This window comes from Phyllobates terribilis, unplaced genomic scaffold (assembly GCF_046119375.1).
Source record: "Phyllobates terribilis strain yellow unplaced genomic scaffold, ASM4611937v1 Scaffold_2__4_contigs__length_985480577, whole genome shotgun sequence".
Lineage (NCBI taxonomy): Eukaryota > Metazoa > Chordata > Amphibia > Anura > Dendrobatidae > Phyllobates > Phyllobates terribilis.
In genome coordinates this window covers 934580185-934603657 of record NW_027362762.1, presented here as the reverse complement: position 1 = coordinate 934603657, position 23473 = coordinate 934580185, and the positions used below count along the sequence as shown (strand labels likewise).

The following is a 23473-nucleotide window of genomic DNA, read 5'->3' as shown; positions in this document are numbered from 1 at the left end:
AAAGACCCTCCCCAACTTCCTGTAGAGACAAGGATCTGTCCCCTGTTCCTTTACAGCGACAAAGATCCACCCCCATTTTCTCTAGACTCAAAGACCCACTGTCACTTTCTGTAAAAAGACAAGGACATGCCCTCTGTCCCTGTAGAGAGCGAAAGACCCACCTTCACTTCCTGTGGAGACAGAGACTTGCCACCACTTCCTGTAAATAGACAAAAAACAACCCCCTGTTCCTGTAGAGAAACAAAGGCCTGCCACCACTTTCTGTAGAGAGATAAAGACCTGCTCCCATTTCCTGTAAACACAAGGCCCACCCCCACTTCCTGTAGAAAGATAAAGACCTGCCCCACCTTCCTGTAGAGATACAAAGATCCTCCCCCACTTCCTGTAGAGATACAAAGATCCTCCCCTACTTCCTGTAGAGATACAAAGCTCCTCCCCTACTTCCTGTAGAGATTCAAAGATCCTCCCCTACTTCCTGTAGAGTGACAAATACCTGCCCCCACTTTCTGTAATTTGTCTCTGTGTCTCTGCTCCTAGAGCAGGCAGGCAAATCATACAGAAATGGAGACACCCAGCGCATGGCACTTTGTAGTATTTTTTCGATGGTAAGACAACATCATTTTTAGGTAAAGTCATTTTCCAGATTGTCTATTTATCACATTATCAAATGAAATCAAGTTATCCGAAAGATCAGTGGCCATTTAAATGATAAAATTCTTTCCGCCTGCAGTCACCACTAGAGGGAGCTGGGTACATACAGTCTTCAACAAGCTCCCCCTAGTGGTGGAGTTGCCTTCTAATTGTTGTACATTTTTGTTATGTCTGTGTAATCGGCCATTTTATTTTATTTTTTATTTAAAGGGAAAAGCTTCACACTTACCATCACGATCTTCACCAACCCTCCTCAAGTGGCTACTTACCATCGAGCCATTAAAATCACCGTGGACGGACCTCGGGAACCAAGACGTAAGATAACTTTGTATAACATTACTACATGGCGTTCTATTGATATAGTGTGATTTTTTAAATTTTTGTTTGGGCTCTACTGATATTAAAGGAAGGCCATGACCCCACCATCAGTATTTTTTCTCAGGAGTGGGAGCCAAAACCAGGAGTGGGTGATAAATGCAGAATTGGTGACTTGTTTCTATTATACCTTTTCTCTGATTGTTTCTCACCTGGTTTTGGCTCCGACTCCTGCGAAAAAATACTGACCGAATACTGACCAAATACTGATAGTGGAGCTGTGGCCTAAGAGTGATATTTCTCTTTCTGTACCCCCTCTATCCTTAGTTTATTCTTAAAGACCCCCATACACATTAGATATTGGTGGAATCGGCCATCAGCGTAATGTGTATGGGGGCCATCCGGCTCTCCCCCGACAGATGATGTCAGGGAAGAGAAGGATCTGGCATGTTGGAGTTCCGATGGTCGTTCCTTTTGTTCTCCTGTAGATAAGTCTCTGCCAGAGCTTCACTGTAATAAAGAACAGAGAAGAACTTGGCCGGGGCCCGAGGGGAAGTCAGGGGCTGGATTTCATCTGCCAAACGATCATTCAGCCAACAGTTCTGTAACGTTTATGGCTTTAAATCTTCGGGTTGTTTAGCAATCATCTTTCTTTTTGGACAAGCTTCATGTAGAGAAGGTTCTCGTATCCACTATACAGTATATTGCCTCTCCACGATGCACAGACTGGTTTTAGGCCTTTTTTTTAATCTAAGGCAAGATGAAAACAATCTAAGCTAAAGCACATTAGATATGTGTAGACTGAAAGAACATTCAACGGGATTTGCCGACCATCTCAGGTGCATGGAGGGCTTCCCGATTCTCCCGTTTGGATTTTTGCTAGTGCCATCCTTTTGTTCTTGAAAGGGATGATCTGCCACTAGAGGTCAGTCAGCGGCTTCTGACCCTCTCCCCATTCAGAACTCATTTACAGTTGACCCTTTTTTTTTGCCCAACAGTGGGGGAAAGTCGATACCAGATTAGGTGGTTGGTCGGTCTCATCAAAATTGTCCAGGTCCGGCACCCTCACGGACCCCATACACAGTAGACTAAAGTCAGCCAAAGCCATCGATATCGGTGGGATTTTCTGACTGTCTAATGTGCATTGAGGCAGCACGGTGGCTCAGTGGTTAGCACTGTATGGTGGGTCAGTGGTTAGCACTGTTGCTTTTCAGCGTTGGGGTCCTGGGTTCAAATCCCACCAAGGACAACATCTACAAGGAGTTTGTATGTTCTCCCTGTCTTTTGTGGGCTTCCTCCGTTTTTCCTTCCAAACTCCAAAGCCATACTGATAGGAAATTTAGATGGGAAGCCCCAATGGGGACAGTGATGATGTTGTCCGTAGAGTGATGTGGAATAATATATAAGTAGTTCCGCATAATAATATGGTAGCCTCCTGATATTATCTGCTGATCCTTTTCTTTTCCTTCAAGATTGGGGTATCTGGCAGTGGCTCCCTAAAAAAGAGCACAGGAAGAGTGAGCGCTCCTATATATGGGGGAGTCATATCCCCCCCTAGATTATGGGGGGTACTTAAAGGAATTTTGCAGAAGATAAGCCATCATTAATTGATTGGTGGAGATTAGACCCTTAGGACCACCGCTCTTCAGTATCACCAGGGGACAGTGGCACTTGGTGTAGATCTGTGGCCCTTTCTTCTGATTGTCGGAGCCCCACCAGTCAAGCACCCCCATAGCTTTATGGTTTATTGTAGGATATGTTTTCAGTTTTATCTTCTCTTTACATCATGTCTGATTGATTACTCTGAACTACCCCGCTGCAGGCTGGCACTGGCATCTTTTTCCATTGGAACGCTTGTCCACATGCCAAGTACCCAGACACATCTTATTATGTTTTTTTTATATGTATAACGCGAAGGCCTTACCCATCCAGCCGAAGAAGACAATGGATGACTTGTTATTCAGCAGACTAATCTACATCTGCTATTTCTGAGAACAAACAATTGTCTACCTCCTTCTATATTTAGAAGCTAATCCTACCCATCAAAAAAAAATGGCATGGTGACTGCAGGTCACAGAGAAGGTAGGGGCGGGTGTGTGACTGGGGCATCTAGAAACGATCACTCCGTCACTTGTTTTAGATATATACAGCTTATCTTGCTGCTTGGATCCCCAGCAATCAGCTATGATCCATGGAAGAACCTCACAGCAAGTTTTCAACTCTCCAACTGCTCCCCCGCAGGATAAATTGAGCATTACACACCAATGTATATGTTATTCCTGTAATACTGTAATACATGGACGTTCTTGGTCCTCCAGAGAGGCAGTCTTTGTAGTGTCTCTATACACAAGCTCATAAATGATTGTCATTGATACCTCAGGCCTGAGTACTGGGAACTTACCAATTCCAAAGTCTCATGTAAATGTAGTGATAGTGCGCATGCGCCGTCATAGCTATATTCACTTCTCCGGGAGCAGTAATGCACATGCGCCATCATAGTTATATTCACTTCTATGGGAGCAGTAATGCGCATGCGCTGTCATAGCTATATTCACTTCTATGGGAGCTGTAATGTGCATGCGCCATCATAGCTATATTCACTTCTATGGGAGCAGTAATGCGCATGCGCCGTCATAGCTATATTCACTTCTCCGGGAGCAGTAATGCACATGCGCCATCATAGTTATATTTACTTCTATGGGAGCAGTAATGCGCATGCGCCTCATAGCTATATTCACTTCTCCGGGAGCAGTAATGCACATGCGCCATCATAGTTATATTTACTTCTATGGGAGCAGTAATGCGCATGCGCCGTCATAGCTATATTCACTTCTATGGGAGCTGTAATGTGCATGCGCCATCATAGCTATATTCACTTCTATGGGAGCAGTAATGCGCATGTGCCATCATAGCTATATTCACTTCTATGGGAGCTGTAATGTGCATGCGCCATCATAGTTATATTCACTTCTATGGGAGCAGTAATGCGCAAGTGCCATCATAGCTATATTCACTTCTATGGGAGCTGTAATGTGCATGCGCCATCATAGCTATATTCACTTCTGTGGGAGCAGTAATGCGCATGTGCCATCATAGCTATATTCACTTCTATGGGAGCTGTAATGTGCATGCGCCATCATAGCTATATTCACCTCTGTGGGAGCAGTAATGCGCATGTGCCATCATAGCTATATTCACTTCTATGGGAGCTGTAATGTGCATGCGCCATCATAGTGATATTCACTTCTAAGGGAGCGGTAGTGCGCATGTGCCATCATAGCTATATTCACTTCTATGGGAGCTGTAATGTGCATGTGCCATCATAGCTATATTCACTTCTATGGGAGTGGTAGTGCGCATGTGCCATCATAGCTATATTCACTTCTATGGGAGCAGTAATGCGCATGTGCCATCATAGCTATGTTCACTTCTATGGGAGCAGTAATGCGCATGTGCCATCATAGCTATATTCACTTCTATGGGAGCATTAATGTGCATGCGTCATCATAGCTATATTCACTTCTATAGGAGCATTAATGTGCATGCGCCATCATAACTATAGTCACTTCTATGGGAGCAGTAATGCGCATGTGCCATCATAGCTATATTCACTTCCATGGGAGCTGTAATGTGCATGTGCCATCATAGCTATATTCACTTCTGTGGGAGCAGTAATGCGCATGTGCCAACATAGCTATATTCACTTCTATGGGAGCAGTAATGCGCATGTGCCATCATAGCTATATTCACTTCTATGGGAGCAGTAATGCGCATGCACAATCATAGCTATATTCACTTCTATGGGAGCAGTAATGCGCATGTGCCATCATAGCAATATTCACTTCTATGGGAGCAGTAATGTGCATTCGCCATCATAGCTATATTCACTTCTATAGGAGCATTAATGTGCATGCGCCATCATAGCTATAGTCACTTCTATGGGAGCAGTAATGCGCATGTGCAATCATAGCTATATTCACTTCTATGGGAGCAGTAACGTGCATGCGCCATCATAGCTATATTCACTTCTATGGGAGCAGTAATGTGCATGCGCAATCATAGTTGTATTCATGATATGGGATCAGTAGTGCGCATGCGCCGTCATCACTAGATTCCTTCCTATGGGAGCAATACTGCGCATGCGCGATCATAGCTATATTCACTTCCATGGAATCAGTAGTATGCATGCACGATCATCACTAGATTTCTTTTTATGGGAGAGATACCGCGCATGTACGATCATAGCTATATTCACTTCTATGGGAGCGGTAGTGCGCATGCGTTATCATAGCTATATTCACTTCTATGGGAGCAGTAATGCGCATGCGCCATCATAGCTATATTCACTTCTATGGGAGCAGTAACGTGCATGCGCCATCATAGCTATATTCACTTTTATGGGAGCAGTAATGTGCATGCGCAATCATAGTTGTATTCATGATATGGGATCAGTAGTGCGCATGCGCCGTCATCACTAGATTCCTTCCTATGGGAGCAATACTGCGCATGCGCGATCATAGCTATATTCACTTCCATGGAATCAGTAGTATGCATGCACGATCATCACTAGATTACTTTTTATGGGAGAGATACCGCGCATGCACGATCATAGCTAGATTCACTTCTATGGGAGCGGTAGTGCGCATGCGTGATCATAGCTATATTCACTTCCATGGAATCAGTAGTATGCATGCACGATCATCACTAGATTACTTTTTATGGGAGAGATACCGCGCATGCACGATCATAGCTATATTCACTTCTGTGGGAGCGGTAGTGCGCATTTGTGATCATAGCTATGTTATCTTCTCCGGGAGCAGTAGTGTGCATGCACGATTATAGCTATATTCACTTCTATGGGAGCAGTAATGCACATGTGTGATCATATCTATGTTATCTTCTCCGGAATCAGTAGTGTGCATGCACGATTATAGCTATATTCACTTCTATGGGAGCAGTAATGCACATGTGTGATCATATCTATGTTATCTTCTTCGGGATCAGTAGTGTGCATGCATGATTATAGCTATATTCACTTCTATGGGAGTGATAGTGCACATGCACGATGATAGCTATATTCACCTCTATGCGAGCGGTAGTGCGCATGCACGATGATATTCACCTCTATGCGAGCGGTAGTGCGCATGCACGATGATAGCTATATTCACCTTTATGCGAGCGGTAGTGCGCATGCACGATGATAGCTATATTCACCTCTATGCGAGCGGTAGTGCGCATGCACGATGATAGCTATATTCACCTCTATGCGAGCGGTAGTGCGCATGCACGATGATAGCTATATTCACTTCTATGGGAGCAGTAGTGCGCATGTGCTCTCATAGCTATATTCACTTCTATGGGAGTGGTAATTCGAATGCAGGATTATAGCTATATTTGATGCTCATGTGTCACTAATGCCTCCATAGACAGTTATTGGAGTGTCGGCATCACTCTCTCTACTCATACAAAGAACTTGGGACCCCAACAAATGTGACCAATCACAGTTCAAGAATATATCCTAGCTCTGCTAATCTGCTTTTTCAGGGCTTTTTGGTGAGCCGTCGTAATAGAAATTGTCTTCCATCTTTCTCTAAAGCAAATCTAACAGCAGAATAGCATACTGTCTCCCCTGATGGAGCGCACAGTATAACGCCGCCTCCCCTGGTGGCGGTAATATATTGTAGCGTAAGATTTAGTACGGCTGCATTTACAGCTTCTCTTACTGGGAGAGCTGCAGTAATCGTGTAATTCCCCAGACCCCACTAAAGCTTATGAAGTATTAGAGAACTTCCGTAAACTCTATCCTGACTGTTTTTATTAAACACTGGTTTGGCCAAAAGCCACAAGGTTCTCTAAACCTTCGTTAATCAAAACGCAGCTAATTATATTTGGGCAGGTGGTCTAGGAGGGGAGTGGTCTGGGGGGGCTTAGGAGCCGTATGAAAATCTTAGAAATAGAAGATTAATACAAAAACAACGTAGACTACAATCACTTTAAATAAGAGTTGCCAATTATCATGTTCTTGGAGCAGCTTTTATTATCTTCTGCCTTCCATCCATTATTCCTCCTGGAAATGTATGAATAAATTAAGAAAAAAATGGGAGTGTCGGTGGGTGTGTCTTTGGATTATGTCAGCACTGATTGGACAGCGTCAGAGTCTTTAGGCGCACACCCACATTGATAAGGGGAGGTTACATTTCCAGGAGGAGTAATGGAGGAGCAACATAAAAAAAATTTCGTATAAAAGATGAGGGGGGTTGAAGATCGGATAGATCTTCTTTAAATGTAAAAGTTTACCTGTAATAAATTCATCACTAACTTTAAAAACAAAAAAAAAGTTTTGTAACTTTTTGTTTGAACTTTTTCCAAGATCTCTGATGGCTGTCAGTGAAGGGCAAACTCAAGTTTACATCCAGAGACTGAAAACTAGTAATGACCTAATGCCTTTCACAGCTGAGGGTTTGCTACATAGCAGTGGAAACTTGTAGCTCTTTTTTTTGGGGAGGGGGGTGTTTCCGGGGGGGTGATAGTTTTGCAAGAGATTTGAGGTCTAGGGTGAATATATAGATTATCCCGTGGTGACGCGGCAATGAGAAATCCTCCAGAGGAGGCCATATCCTACTGATGACAGTGACTCACACAGGTAACCGGAGAAAGCCGATGTCTATGTGGGTGGCTTCGGGGCTTGTTCCTTCATTTCACCTCTCAGCAATTACCTGCACTTAATAGGTATGTATAAGTCATCATGTAGGAGGGAAAAAAAGAGCAGCAAGGACAACAACAGCTCCCTTAATCCTGACTGAGCTCATTACCTACAGGGCCGTTTAACCCCTGCACTGCTGGAGGGAGACAGGATATAACCAAGCCTATTCTTGAGTGCACGGAAATAATAGAGGTAGGCGCCTTTTATTGGACAAGATCACAAAGAGTGACTTCACCCCCTCTGGGGACATCACAAAGGGGACGTCACTGACCCTGTATAAACTCTGTTCCCAGATGTCCCATTCCCTGGATTAATGATTGGGCGGTGTTTTTAGACAACATCTCAGCACTATATGGCATTGTTATTTGTACACTGGCATCATCCAACCTAGGCAGCTCCAAACAATAGGAATTTTAGAGCTGAATTTCACACCAACCAACCCACCCAATACCAAACCTAGACAGAAGGATAAATGTAATAGACTTGAATTTGCCATTTAAAGGGGACTTGTCATTTGCCAAAAATATGTAATTCTTTATCGTGGTGTAAATGCCGCTGTTCTCCTGTATCCGGCATTGTTTTTCTTTTGTTCCTGCGCCTCTCCGTTCCTGAGTTATGGCCAGTTCTTCCCTGTATGTAAATCTAGTCTTTTTAGCCAAGTAGGTGTTGCCTCAAATGTTCTCTGAAGACCACACCCACTTGTTAAAAAGACTAGATTCATGTACAGGGAAGAACGGGCCATATCTCAGGAACGGAGAGGCGCAGGAACAAAAGAAAAACATCACCGGATTCAGGAGAACAGCGGTATTTACAGCCCGTAAAAAAAAATATACATATTTATGGCAAGTGATAGGTTCTCTTTAACCCTTTGCACATTGCAACAAGTTAGCCTGCTTTATGAAATAAAAAAAAAACCACAGAAAGCGCAGCTACATTTGTTTCTATTTTACTCTTTCTCGGACTGAGATGAGACGGACTGGCCGGCGCATCTCCTTACCTGAGTGTGACAGCTGTATATACAGTATTTCTATGCAGCTGTCACGCTCGGGTGGGTAGAGCCGCCGGCCAGTCCGTGCATTATTGTCTGATTTTGGCCTGTTTTATACGGCCGTCTGACTGCGCCCTAAATGTGAGATTAAGCGTTCTTAAAAGGTGTCTCAATCCCTTACCCTTACTGATCGCCACAGGTCCCGCTCTCCCTGCAGGGGATGCCGGTCAGATATATGGCCGTACGTGGATGGGTCAAACAGGGGGCCCTTCATTTTGATTAATGCAGGGGTGCATTGGGACCGTCATCTCTAGGAGTTTTACTGTTCATTGCTGGGACTTGTAGTCCCACAATGCCTCTTTTTTTTATGTAGGCTTTTTTATTGAGAAGAAGCCAAAGATATGCTTTACCCTGTGCGGTATAATTATACTCCAACACTATAAATAGGAGATTTTTTTTTCTAGCGAAACTACAACTTAGGAGCAGAAATAGACCATCAGAGCAAAGCGGAGGAATGTTAATTTCATCCTACGGCCACCGCAATAACCTCTAATCTAAGGTAATAACCGGCTGCGAGAACGGAGCCGTGTTCTGATCTGCTCTTTTTTTTTTTTCTATCTATTTTCTTAATAGCCATTGCCCAAACTTGCAGCCTCCGTGATTGGCAGCCGTTCTCAGCGGAGCAGCTTGCCGCAACCTCACGAGCGATGAGTCGAGTGCCAAGTGTCGTTCTAACTTGGTGCTGCTTTCCAAATGGTTTGCTGACTACTCAACAGTCGTCAGATACATTATCTTATAATCCTCTTTAATAGCTCGCTGGAATGTTCTTTCCTATAAGCGGCATCTGGGGATGGATATATGTGGAAAAATACGAACAAGTGCTTTTACGGTAAAGGGCTGTTGGGGATGCGGATCCTATCATTTTTCCATGAAAACTTTCTTCATTGTACATGAAGGATATTAAAGAACTTTCCTTAAAGAAGACCTGTCACTTGTCATAAATATGCAATTTTTTTAACCTGTTGTAAATGCCGCTGTTCTCCTGAATCCAATGATGTTTTTCTTTTGTTTCTACGCCTCTCCGTTCCTGAGATATGGCCTCTTCTTTCCTTGATAAAAATCTCGTCTTGTTTGCCAAGTGGGTGTGGACATCATGAAGAGTTGCTTAGCACGCCTACTTGGCTAACAAGACTAGATTTATATACAGGAAAGAGGAGGCCATATCTCAGGAACGGAGAGGCGCAGGAAGAAAAGAAAAACATCACCGGATTCAGGAGAACAGCGGCGTTTACACCAGGTAAAAAAAATTACACATTTACTGCAAGTGACAGGTGGTCTTTAAGAAGATCAAGAGAATAAGAGTGCTCCATGCATGCAAATTAGCTCTCTCCTAAGAAATCTTAGAAATCTATCTCACTACCCTACCCTGTAAGTCATTTTCCGTCCGTTTAATGAGCCTAATAACAGGAGTAGGGACATTAGTCATGTCAGACACCCGTCTGCAGACAGTTGTTTCAGCGTAAGTGACTTACAGGGTTTACTAACGAGACAGTTTTCCTTCTTCCCTATGGAGAGCTAATTTGCATACATGAAAAATAGGAATGGGGTGTAAAGAAGAAAATATAATGTATAGGTAAGGTTTTACTTATATTCGGGTACATTACCCATTATTGACCACCCACAACTGTTAAACATGAGTTCCAATCGGACTTGGAGTCTTGATAACTAAGGAAGTGCGTCATGTGACCTCTCCCAGCTCTTCTGATTGGCTTAAAGGGGTATTCTAGTTCTAGTTATTTTTTTTATAGAATGAAAATGTATACTTTCTGTATCAATTCCTCCCCATAGTCATGGGTAGACCTTCCTTCAAAGATTCAGTTTGTTTACCTAGGCCTGTATCTAAATAGGCAGACTAAGATGGCGAGGCTTTATAGTAGCACTACCCCGGTGGCCCTTATGGATAATTTAATTTACACATTAGACTAATGTCAGCCTAACCAACAAACGTTTGGAGGGATCGGCCAACAGTCCAATATATATGGGGGTGCCTGACTCTTTCCGACTCGGGGACATAAGCCATTGCCAGAGTAGTTTGGCAGCGACTCTTTCTAAAGAAGACAGGAGCACTCGGCAGAGTGATCGCATCTATGTATGGAGGAGTCTGAAGACTCAAGACTGCTACCTATCAACCTATTGTGTATGGGGCCCCATACAGTGATAACTACTGTAACGAGCCCTGCACGTTTGTGTCCATCATATAACTAAGATAGACTTTTATTCCATAAAAATTAACAGTGAAAGGTCCTGTTGAGTGACAGCAAGCAGTAAAAAGCAGATTTATTTTTTTTTTCTCAGACCCCTTTAAGAGAGGAGGAGCCTAAGTGGAGTAAACTTTTCCTCATTCCTGATTGACAATTGACTGGCCCCAATATAAAAGGACCCGTCCCTTTAATGAAAACCTGTTACCTGATCTTCGAGAATGTTAATGTACTTATCATTGACGTCAGCTACAGATAATACTCAATTTTGGCATGATACGCGATACTGTGTTCTATAAATCTTCCCTGGTCACCAGGATGTGCCTGCGATCAGACCAAGAGGCTGTTGTATCATGTAACAAGCCTCATCAGTGTGTGATCCGACTGCTAGTACAAATTAGATTAACCGGGCTTTGGTTAGCGGTCTCCAACCCATGATCAGCGCTGGAGAGGGTCTAGATCAGTGATGGTCAATCTAGCGATTAGCTGGAACTTGGCACTGAGTGTTTACTTTTTCTGCAGCACCACCGCAGGAGAAATGAGGAATTACAGCCTATGGAATGGATGGACTTACTGAGTCCTCCACAGTAAAAGATGTCCTTTCTAGCTATATCCATCTGAGCACGCTCCGTACACAGCAGATGACAGCTGTTAACCCCTTAAATGCCACTGTCAATCACTCACAACAGTATTTAAGCCATGTGATTCTGCCTGGGCGTCCTTTTACCTGATAAGGACTATATACTGCAATGTTAAAGTAAAGCATTGCATACTAAAGTATTGCAGTATATAGCAAAAGCAACCATAGGTTCAAGTCCCCATTGGGACTCAAAAGAAAAGGTGAAAAGTTTAAAAAAAAAAAATCATCCCATTCTCATGTGTGTATATAATATATATATATATATATATATATATATATATATATATATACATGCTCAATATCGTCGTGCTCATAAAAATCCTATCTATCAAAATATACATTTATGTGTAACCAGTACTAAAGTAAACCAAGTAAGGCTATGTGCGCACAATCAGGAATTGCTTGCAGAAATTTCTGCAGCGTTTCTGCACCTCTTGGCAGCAAAAAATCTGTGGAAAATCCACAGCGTTTTTTGATGCGTTTTTTATGCGGATTTGCCATGCGTTTTTTCCAATGCATTGTATAGGAAAAACGCAGGCAAAAACGCACACAGAATGGACATGTTGCTTCTTTTTCTGCACATGAAATTCAGTCAGGGAAATTTCTGATCATGTGCACAGAACTTCCAAAATGTCATAGGAAACCATGGGATAAGGTTTGCAATGCGTTTTTGGCCCATTTCTGTGCGGAAAAAAACGCACATAGCCTAAAGCAAAAGAAAAACAAATGAGAAAGCCAACATTGCCTTTATTTTTGGTCTCTGCATCTCCCACAAAAAATGTAATAAAACATGATCAAAACGTCATATGTACTCCAAATTAGTACCATGAAAAGCTACAGCTCAGTGCACAAAAAAAAAAAAACAATTCATACATCTCCGGTGACCGAAAAATAAAAAAGTTTCAGGTCTCAGAAAATAGTGAGACTGATTTTTTTTCTTTTTTTTTTTTGAAAGTTTAGTATACATTAAATCGGTGAAAAAAAACTGCAACCCCCCCCAAAAAAATAAAGCCCTCAAAAGTCTATGGCGATCATTTATTTATTTTTTTATAAAGTTCTGACTCTCTTGGAAAAACCAAGTAAACCTTTAAAGTTAGCGGGTTATTTTTATTTGGTTTTACAAGGCCACAATACTCTTGGCCTCATCTGTACGCACAGCATTATAATGCGCGGCAGCCGCTATAACATGGGCTTGGCCTTGTTTTCCAGTGTAAAAATGCCTGTGGTTTCAGGGACTTTTAGGCACAGCGGCAGTTTTCCTGTTGTTCTACGCTGGATTTCTGAGTCACAACCTTAACATATAATCCAGCGGTCTGAAGCTCGGCAGCCCCCATAGATCTGGTGTGTTTCTCTTTAAGCTCCCCCGTGCCACAAGCTGCTCTCCATAACCTTGTGCACCTATCTGCACGATCTAGCCACAAACAGCTCCCCCCTGACCGCAACGCTTCCCTACTGAAAGTTAATACTGCTTGATTCATTTTGTGCAGCTTGCACATCGCCAAAGAAAACAGTCCAAAGAATAACTCGCTTGTATGCAGCTTGGAACCATCTCAGAGGCCTCGGTTTCATAATACCATACAGTAGCTTTACTATATCTCCTCCGCAGCTGTGGAGAAAACTTGGAGAGTAGAGTGCTGCGAGGCAGGGATACAAGACATGAGCACTTGAAACCTACGAGCCAGCGCAGATCTAATATTTTTTTTAGAACCCTTAGAGCCTCGCTTGCATGCGTTTTAATGCATGGAGGAAGGTGAAGAGTTAAAATTATTTTTTAAAATTACTTTCCAGTTTTATGTCCTAATTATTACATTAGTAAAAGTTCTATGAAATTATAGGATACATTGCTCCGCGATTCATCAAAAACCGTTTTAGCCCGAATGCGGCAAAAATTTGGGCGCAAAAGTTTTTCAACTTTTGGAACTTTTAAGCCTGTCTCAGCCAGCTACAGCAACTTTTTGAAAAGTGCATCGTTTATACTACTTTATCATATCATTTGCCGGATATAGGGTGGCATAGCTTAGAGTCCATGTGGCTGCTATAGGGCGCTTAAAGTGAGGGCTCCCCACCCTGTTTAGACCTATCTTTTTGCAGTTGGATGGCAGAACCTGTGTCTAAATAGGCCTTAAATAGGTTTAGGGGGATGATGTTATTGATCCACTTCGATCAACTTGTGTAGCACATCAGGGGGCAGCAGACCCAGGGGAAGGAAGCAGAGGCCTGGATACCCAGGAGAACTGTGTACCACTAATGATTACCAGATGTGGAGCACAGCAGAGGGCAGCAGAACCAGGGCAAGGACGCGGAGCCCTGGATACTGGGATAGCTGCGTAACACTTAATGCTTACTGGATGTGAAGCACAGCAGAAGGCAGCCGACCCAGAGGAAGGAAGCGGAGCCTTAGATACGCAGGATAGCTGCGTAATACTAATGATTACCAGATGTGGAGCACAGCATAGGGCAGCAGACCCAGAGGAAGGAAGCAGAGCCCTAGATACTCGGGATAGCTGTGTAATGCTAACGATTCCCGGATGTGGAGCACAGCAGAGGGTATCAGACCCAGATGAAGGAAGCAGAGCCCTAGATACTCGGGATCGCTACGTAACAATAGCGATTACCGGATGTGGAGCACAGCAGAGGGAAGCAGACCCAGATGAAGGAAGTGGAGCCCTAGATACTCGGGATAGCTGCGTAACAATAGCGATTACCGGATGTGGAGTACAGCAGAGGGACGCAAACCCAGATGAAGGAAGTGGAGCCCTAGATACTCGGGATAGCTGCGTAACAATAACAATTACCGGATGTGGAGCACAGCAGAGGGCATCAGACTCAGGGGAAGGAAGCGGACCCCTGGATACTCGTGATAGCTGTGTAACACGAACAATTACCATGGAACCCATAGCAAGTGCAGCAAGTAGTATTCCTCTGGTGGGATTCACCATGGTGATTTTTGATAATGCCAGCCATTCAGAAATGGTCATTGATAGTGATGATCTCTATGTGTCAAATGTATCAATTCTTGCTTAAAAATGGTAACAATTTTTTTACAGGAACTGGACTTTACTTTGCTACTTTGTGAGCAGTTTTTCCCACCCCATCCAATCTCTCCACCTATGACCATCTCCGTTGATTGATTATCCTGATTAATTATTGTGACGGCTGTCTGATTTGCAGCCAAAATTTTGATGTATCAACCCTACTTGAGTGTTGAAAGAGCTTATTTTTACGTCATTGTTTTCTGATTGTTCTGGGCGTTGCCTTAATGTGGGCATTTTTTGTATTGTTTTAATGTTCTGCACCTATGCCTTTGTGTGTGTGTCTTATAAACAGTATCCAGAAGGTAGCTTTTCAGTATCCATCATGTGGGAAAATATACAGCTCCCGGAAATAAAACAAAAAGGATAAATAAAAAAGAACTTGGCAAGGTGAGAGTAAATTAGGGCGAACCTGGTAAAGCTGCCAAAGACTTGTGTGAAAAGGGGCATTGTAGGTCAAGAGTAAACAAGACACCTCTTATTGAACTTGATACTTGTGTTTATGACTATATATAAAAAAAAGTGCAGCCACTGATTCAAGGTGGGTTGACTGTACAGCAGGAAATTGCCCACTGAATGAGTAAAGCTGACGCCTGGTCCTTGAGTAGGTATGGTGTTAATGGAAGTTGCATTTAGGTTTCAAGCACTTAATTTTGGAGTACATGGAAGAAAGGGGGTCGCGAGAGCAAAGGTCAAATTGGGCTTCAGTTTTGCCAGGACAAAAGGACTTGGGTTTTTTTTTCCCCCTTTCATGATCTTACAATTACTCTGAGGACCCTGGTAAGCTTCCTATCCCACATTATCAAATTAAATGGAATTAAATCAAGACTGGTCCCTGTCTCTACTAGGGTCCCATGGTAGCTGTTTGGTTTGTCTCTGTGTTATTTATGGCCTTGATTTCACTCAGTTAACAACGAACTTAATGTTATTACAAACTGGTGTAATCTAATAATAATTCCACAGGGTACCGCAATGGGCGCCACAACCACCTCTCTAAATTGGTTTTCAACAGTCTGTCATAAATAATAAACAGTACCTTAATTCTGTGGAGGTACTATTTAAATGTACACTCTGTCACCTCATAGTGTTCACTTGCAGCCTGAAGTTTAGTAGTTGGTAGTGAAAATTTTAATTAAAGAGGACTTGTTACTAGGTCAAAAAAAAGGTTTTTGTTTTCTTATTTGGTCCCCCTGTTCTCCTGAGTATTCATATATAGATATATAGGGCTTATTATTTAGTGCTAATTATTATAGTCTTTACAAAGGAGTTATGTCTCACAGTATTCTCTAGGGGTGTGTCTATAGTCTGCTCTGCATTATTACCCTGGTAAAGACCATAAAAATTAGAACTAAATAAAAGGTCACATATTTCTGGAACTGTATAGACAATTAAAAAAAAAAAAAAGAAGAATACTTAAGGGAGCAGTGAGAATAATTTAAGAGAAAAAAATTGGCCACTTTTGACCGGATAACAGGCCCTATTTAAGAAATTTGATAGCACTGGATTGCCAAGCAGTTTTCTGCTCATTCAGAATTAGGGAATAAATGATGGTTACTACAGACTCTTGGCTGGTCTAGCAATGAGTGCGGTAATCATCAGCTGCTCGGCTTTGTATTTATAACAAAAAATAATAATCTTTTATCCATGCAAATAAACCTGCTGATGAGAGGTGGCAAAATGATATCTCCTCTGAATGCTTCAATTACAGTCCTGACAAGAATTAATATTTACAGTTAATATTAATGCAGGAGATGGCAAGGGTCTGCCAACATGCTACGCCTGCTTCACTATTAGACTCCACCACCCCAGCCAGATGGATATAGGCCAGGCAGTGCTGAGTGGTTACAAGTTTATACAGTCATATGTTAGTCGTATCCTGTGTTTTTGTTTAATACATTCCATTGAACATAGATACCGCTTCTCATCAATGTCGTCCTCTGTTCTCCATGAAAAACAATGAGCACTACGGTAAATAAAAGGACAAGGAATATGCCAAGAAATAAATATTGTAATATCAAACATATTTCTGATGTGTTATACTGAAAAGATAATGTATAGAGTTGCCTTTTGTTACCGTAAAGGTGTTCTTTGGCATTACAATCGGGGATTTGGAAAGGATATCCAGACTGACTATCCCAGTATGCACTGTACTTGAGACTCAGGACATCCAGCAATATTAGTTGTAGAGCACTTTATGTATAGAGTTATTATTTGGTCACTGTACACTGCTATTATTTGAGCAGTGTGTGGCGGTATTTATTTGTGCTACTTAGGCTGTGGGCATTACATTAACGGCATAATATGCTGCAGCAGATGCCATAAATATTGCAACATCTGTGTAGGATTTTTGGAGTGTATTCATGTAATGGTTCTATAAGCAATTGTGTAAACTATTGAGGCAAATGCATGACGGTATTATTTAGGCACCATGCTGTAAAATGTTAATATTATAGGCACTATATAGGATAGTTCTTTGTACTGCACAGGGCACTATATAAAGTAAGGCCAGTCCTACCTATAGCAATACAATGCAAATATTCTTGGTCCTGCACTTTTCCCTTTGAAAATTATTCTGGAAACGCCACAATTTATTATACCTTCTTATTATGTTACTTGTCAAGTGAGTGGAAGTTGCCAAAAACCAAGTCTGTGTGATGCAGAGAGGCAGTCTGTTGTATAGCAGGTAGCATTTCCTGTGACAACTCCAGTGCATGTAGCTACATTTTGATGATTGTCACTAAGACAAAAAAAAACAAAAAGTCACTGTGTTACTTGGCAATGCAGAATGCATTGCAACAGATAGTGTCCGCTAATGAGGTCACTCTTGTAGGCAGGGTTGGCGCCACTATTTTATTTATATATTGTATTTGCTTATATAGCGCCATTAATTCCACATCACTGAGCAGACATCATCATCACTGTCCCCATTGGGGGCTCACAATCTACATTCCCTATCAGAATGTCTTTGGGGTGTGGGAGGAAACTGGAGAACCCGGAGGAAACCCACGTAAACACGGGGCGAACATGCGAACTCTTCGCAGATGTTGTCCTTGGTGGGATTTGGACCCAGGACCCCTGCACTGCTCAGTATTGGCTTGAAAAAGAGTAGTTTTACCCAGGTTATCATAGACTTCCCACATTAATTAGACCCTTTTTAAAAACCTTTTTTTTGCACTAATCTCGATTTTGAAATGTTTTGTAGCATACTCGTTAAAAAAAATTGGGAGATGCGGAAACTTACGACTTGGCAAGACAAATAGACAAGACCATGACCATGGCAAGACCATGAAGCTCTATGTTTTGATGGAGCATCACGGTGCCACATACAGAACAACTCTCGAGAAGCAACATTTCTTTCTGGGAGGTTATAGGAAGCTTCGGTGGTGCCTTAGAGATTTGTTCATTCTTTTGGGAGTCCTTAGGGTCTACCTTTTTTTGGGGGGAAGGGTCTACCCTTTTTTTGGAGAGCCTTCCTGACATGTTGGAGCAGTTGACAAGTATTAGTGATTGGATGATTGGTTGTGGGAGTCACCTGAATAGCCCTAAAGTCAATAACGAGGGACACAGGAAAGTCAATAAGGAGGGGCACAGGAAAGTCAATAAGGAGGGGCACAAGGAAGTCAATAAGGAGGGACACAGGGAAGTCAATGAGGAGGGGCACAGGAAAGTCAATAAGGAGGGGCACAGAAAAGTCAATAAGGAGGGGCACAGAAAAGTCAATATGGAGGGGCACAGGAAAGTCAATAAGGAGGGGCACAAGGAAGTCAATAAGGAGGGACACAGGGAAGTCAATGAGGAGGGGCACAGGAAAGTCAATAAGGAGGGGCACAGGAAAGTTAATAAGGAGAGGGGCACAGGGAAGTCAATAAGGAGAGGGGCACAGGGAAGTCAATAAGGAGAGGGGCACAGGGAAGTCAATAAGGAGGGGCACAGGAAAGTCAATGAGGAGGGGCACAGGAAAGTCAATGAGGAGGGGCACAGGAAAGTCAATAAGGAAGGGCAGAGGAAAGCGGTGCCCCTCTATGTACTTTGTACTGTGCCCAGACCTGGTGCTTACAATACCTGCTCTCAGATGACTGGGACCAGGCAAGGTTTTTTTTGCATGTTTATTTTACATGGCTCTGGATGCAGAAGTAGCTGTTAATTATTGCTAAAACCATTCACCTCTGTTCTCAGGTCACCGGCAGTATGCAGCTCTAATTATCCATCCCCAACACAACACGTTATTCTTCAGCAGCCCAGAGATCTGATATATTCAGAACGCAGGAAGCCCGCAGCCTGTACATACACAACGTACAATTTTTCATGTTCCTGTTATTTTACTGTTTGAGTAGCAACCTGACCCAAGAAGGCTGGAAAAAAAAAGCGATTTTTTTTTTTCTGCAGGACAGAAGTAGACATATTCTAGAATGAACCCTAATGTCAGTTTCCTCCAAGAAAATTGTGTTTTGGATTAAAACTACTTCCTTCCTCCAGTTTTAGATGACATTTCACGTTCCTTATAGGAACAGCACGCAGTAAAGTGGTTTATACACCCGGGGAACAGTGAGCCCTTGTGGACTCACCGATTAAAAAAAAAAAAAAGCTTATTATTGAGACGGTAGCTATGTGCCAAATGTATGCAGCTTCGGCAGGGACAGGGGGTGAAGGAATTTAAAGTGGATTTCCACCCCGTAAATAAAAGTGGCCATATAATAGTAAGTCAGAAATCAGAGGAGCAGCCAAAGTTTGTTCATGATACTTTGTTTTATGATATTGGTATTTTTCTGTTTTTTTTCGTGGCGGCCATTTTTTTTTTTTTTTTTAAAGTGACAACAAGAAGTGAAGTTACCATTGAATTATCTTGGGATCAATGAGAACTTTGTCAACTTGTGCAATCAATGACAAAGTGACAAATTTACCATTTTGTGGTCTTTAAAAAAAAAAAATTGCCACCACAATGAAAAAAAGAAATGTCAGTATACATATAAAGCATAATAGAGTTGAGCAAGAAGATTCCTGCTGCCCTGGTCCTATATCCAGTCCGGTCTATGATGGCATCAAGACCTGGAGAGTCTTCACTTCTCCCACCATAATCTTTGGCACTTGCCCTTACTTGGCCCTATGATGTCATGTGTGGTCTAGTGACATCATCATAATGTGCATTGTACCTTGATACCATAGAGCTTAATAAGAGCAAGCGGCGCTCAGGATGCCTGTGGCACAAGTCCGACTGCCCCGCAGAACCAAACTGGATGCCACATCAGGGCTGCGTAAATCTTTTTGCTAAACTCTATATATTAAGGAATTTCATTATGACAACCCTTTTCCATATGAGGGAGGTTTCTTGCTTGGGACATCCTCCCCCCCCCCCCCCCCAAATTGGAAGAGATGCTGAAATGCTTTCTGGAGGACTCAGCATGAATGTGAATAGTCATCCATTCAGTTGAATAGATTCCATGTAATACCCCATTTGTCCAGCAGTGGCCGCACTTTTCTCCTCCCAGTTGATCGCTAGATGGGACCATCCTTTTAAAGGGAAAGTTAAAAAATATATATATATGTAGTTTTATCACCTTCTATCAATCCCTATCAGAGTGCCCAGAATATATTGCAAATGGTACAACGACTGAGTCTGATCCAGTGATTAAGGCTGGTGCAATGATCCACCCTCTAGTCCCAGGTATATAATGCACACTGGGTTTCATGTTTTTCATCGCTGACCAATGTATGGAAGGACTGACACTGGAAATCGTATTATTAGACGACTAACACATGTAAATGGCTCGCGTGACTCAATATGTTTGCATTCACGTCCACTGTCATGAACTGGAGAGCTAAACAGAGGCCTGGGATTTGCATGCTTGACAAGTTAAGAAGCTCAAGCAGCGTATTCCTGCCAAAAAAACAAACAAAAAAAAAAATCATAGTTCACTTTTTTTTTTTCCTGTACCCAGATAAAATCATTGCAGTAAAGCTGGCTCCATTTCTCAGGGCGGTGTGAAATGTGATATAGTGCCGTGCTCGCCAAAGGAACCGGCGGGAGGAAGAAGAGAACAGGCTGCTCACATCTCCAGTCCCAATAAAAGTTTACACATACTTTCATTTTAGAAATTGTAGCAACTGGAAATTTGCTTTGAAATGTAAATTTTTTTCTTTTTATTTGGAGGACAGCTGGAAAAAATTATCCCACTCCGTGTTAGGGAGAGAGAATGAAAAATCTCAAGTGTGGAGGAAAAAACATAGAAGGAATAGAAATATTAAAGGGATATTCTGAGTAAACGGAATAATTCTGAATATTTGTACCCCCGCCCTAACTCATCTTCTGCACCAGCACCTCATTTTTTTTTTCCATCTACTTCCCATTAACAGGGCATCGACAAAAATTAGATGAGCAGACTAAATCAGGTGGCCTGTCGTTTTCTGAACGCCTGAGCGAACTGGAACAGTTACGACGAACGGCGATGAGAGTCAGCCCGCACCATCCGACCCCCACACCCAACCCACGATCATCTCTGAACCACTCCACAGCATTCAATCCTCAGGCACAGACTCAGATACAAGGTGAGTGCATGACTGCAGTGCATGTCCATATATATATATATATATATATATATATATATATATATATATATATCACTTAAAGGGTTTTTCCACTCTTCCGTAAATGGGTATAGTTGGATAGGGTTTGCAAAAACAATCAATTTTGCAATTTACTGCTTCTTAAAATTTTCAGTCGTTTTTGAGATATCAACACTTTTCTTATGTTTACAACCCATTGCCTTGGAGACCGACCACCGCTGCTAGACAGCAGAACAAGTACTGTGCTTACAAGCTGTTTTCCACTGATCTTCTAAGCATCGTTTCCAAGCCGGCCAGGATCTCTGGAGCCTACGGCTAACCAGCTTCAGCACAGTGTTTAGAAGCTACACAGCAGAGGTGGTCGGACTCATAGAATCATAGAATGGTAGAGTTGGAAGGGACCTCCTGGGTCATCTGGTCCAACCCCCTGCTCAAAGCAGGATTCACTAAATCATCTCAGACAGATGTCTGTCCAGCCTCTGTTTGAAGACGTCCATTGAAGGGGAACTCACCACCTCTCGTGGCAGCCTGTTCCACTCATTAATCACCCTAACTGTCAAAAAGTTTTTTCTAATATCTAATCTGTGTCTCCTCCCATTTAGTTTCATCCCATTGCTTCTAGTCTTTCCTTGTGCAAATGAGAATAAAGATGATCCTTCTACAATGTGACAGCCCTTGACATATTTGTAGACAGCTATTAAGTCTCCTCTCAGTCTTCTTTTTTGCAAGCTAAACATTCCCAAATCCTGCAACCGTTCCTCATAGGACATGGTTTGCAGACCAGTCACCATTCTGGTCGCTCTTCTCTGAACTTGCTCCAGTTTGTCTATGTCTTTTTTAAAATGTGGTGCCCAAAACTGTACACAGTATTCCAGATGAGGTCTGACCAAAGAGGAGTAAAGACCGATAATGACTTCACGTGATCTAGACTGTATGCTTCTGTTAATACATCCCAGAATTGTATTTGCCTTTTTTGCTGCTGCATCACACTGTTGACTCATGTTCAGTCTATGATCTATTAGTATACCTAAGTCTTTTTCACATGTACTGTTGCTTAGCTCTATTCCTCCCATTCTGTATATGCTTTTTTCATTTTTATTGCCCAGATGTAGTACTTTGCATTTTTCCCTGTTAAAAACCATTCTGTTGGTTGCTGCCCACTGCTCCAGTTTATTTAGGTCTTTTTGAATCCTCTCTCTCTCTTCTCTAGTATTAGCTATCCCTCCTAGCTTTGTGTCATCAGCAAATTTAATCAGTTTACCCTCAATTCCTTCATCTAAATCATTGATAAAGATGTTGAACAATACAGGTCCCAGGACGGAGCCCTGTGGTACCCCACTTGAGACATTCATCCAGCTGGATGTGAAGCCATTTACAACCACCCTTTGAGTCCGATCACTAAGCCAGTTATGAATCCACCTAACAGTTGCCTGGTCCATTGCATACTTGGTCATTTTTTCAATAAGGATGATGTGAGATACTTTGTCAAATGCTTTGCTGAAGTCAAGATATACTATATCTACAGCATTTCCCTGATCCACCCAGTCAGTGATTCTGTCATAGAAGGAAATTAAGTTAGTCTGACATGACTTGTTAGTTACAAACCCATGCTGACTCTGGTTAATCACTTCATTCTTATCCATGTACTTACATACATGTTGTTTAATAATTTGTTCAAAGATCTTTCCTGGTATAGAAGTCAGACTCACCGGCCTATAGTTCCCTGGGTCCACCTTCTTCCCCTTTTTGAAGATAGGAACAACATTTGCTCTTCTCCAGTCTTCTGGGACTTCTCCTGTTCTCCAAGAATTTTCAAAGATTATGGAGAGTGGTTCTAAAATTTCTTCTACAATCTCCTTCAGTACTCTGGGGTGTAATTCATCTGGACCTGGAGACTTGAACTCATTTATGTTAGCTAAATATTCCCTCACAATCTTTCTGTTTACTGATAACTTGGATTCCTCTATTCCTTTAAAAGGACAGTGAAGATCAGTTGATGTTACATTTTCTTTCTGAGAGAAAACAGATGCAAAATAGGAATTAAAAAGTTCGGCTTTCTCAACATCCTCTCTTACCATTTCTCCATTTTCATCCTGTAAAAATCCTATAGCATCTTTGACTTTTCTTTTACTTTTGACATACCCCCAAAATCCTTTTTTATTGCTTTTGACATCTCTTGCAAGCCTTAATTCATTGTCAGCTTTAGCTAACCTGATACGTGCCCTGCAGGATCTGCAGACTGCATTATAATCTTCTTTAGATATGCCTCCCTCTTTCCATTTAATAAACATTTCTTTCTTTCTTTTTAGCATGTGTTTAAGTTCT

The 23473-nt window shown here is 42.2% G+C and overlaps 1 protein-coding gene across 1 annotated transcript in view; it reads left to right on the top strand.

Moving 5' to 3' along the window:
- Positions 1-23473, top strand: part of RUNX1 (RUNX family transcription factor 1) — a 99871-nt gene that overhangs the window by 33378 nt on the left and 43020 nt on the right. Inside the window, exons 3-4 of the mRNA XM_073668377.1 lie at positions 862-966; positions 20939-21130. Coding sequence (XP_073524478.1) covers positions 862-966; positions 20939-21130 — 297 coding nt within the window. The remainder of the gene's footprint in view (positions 1-861; positions 967-20938; positions 21131-23473) is intronic.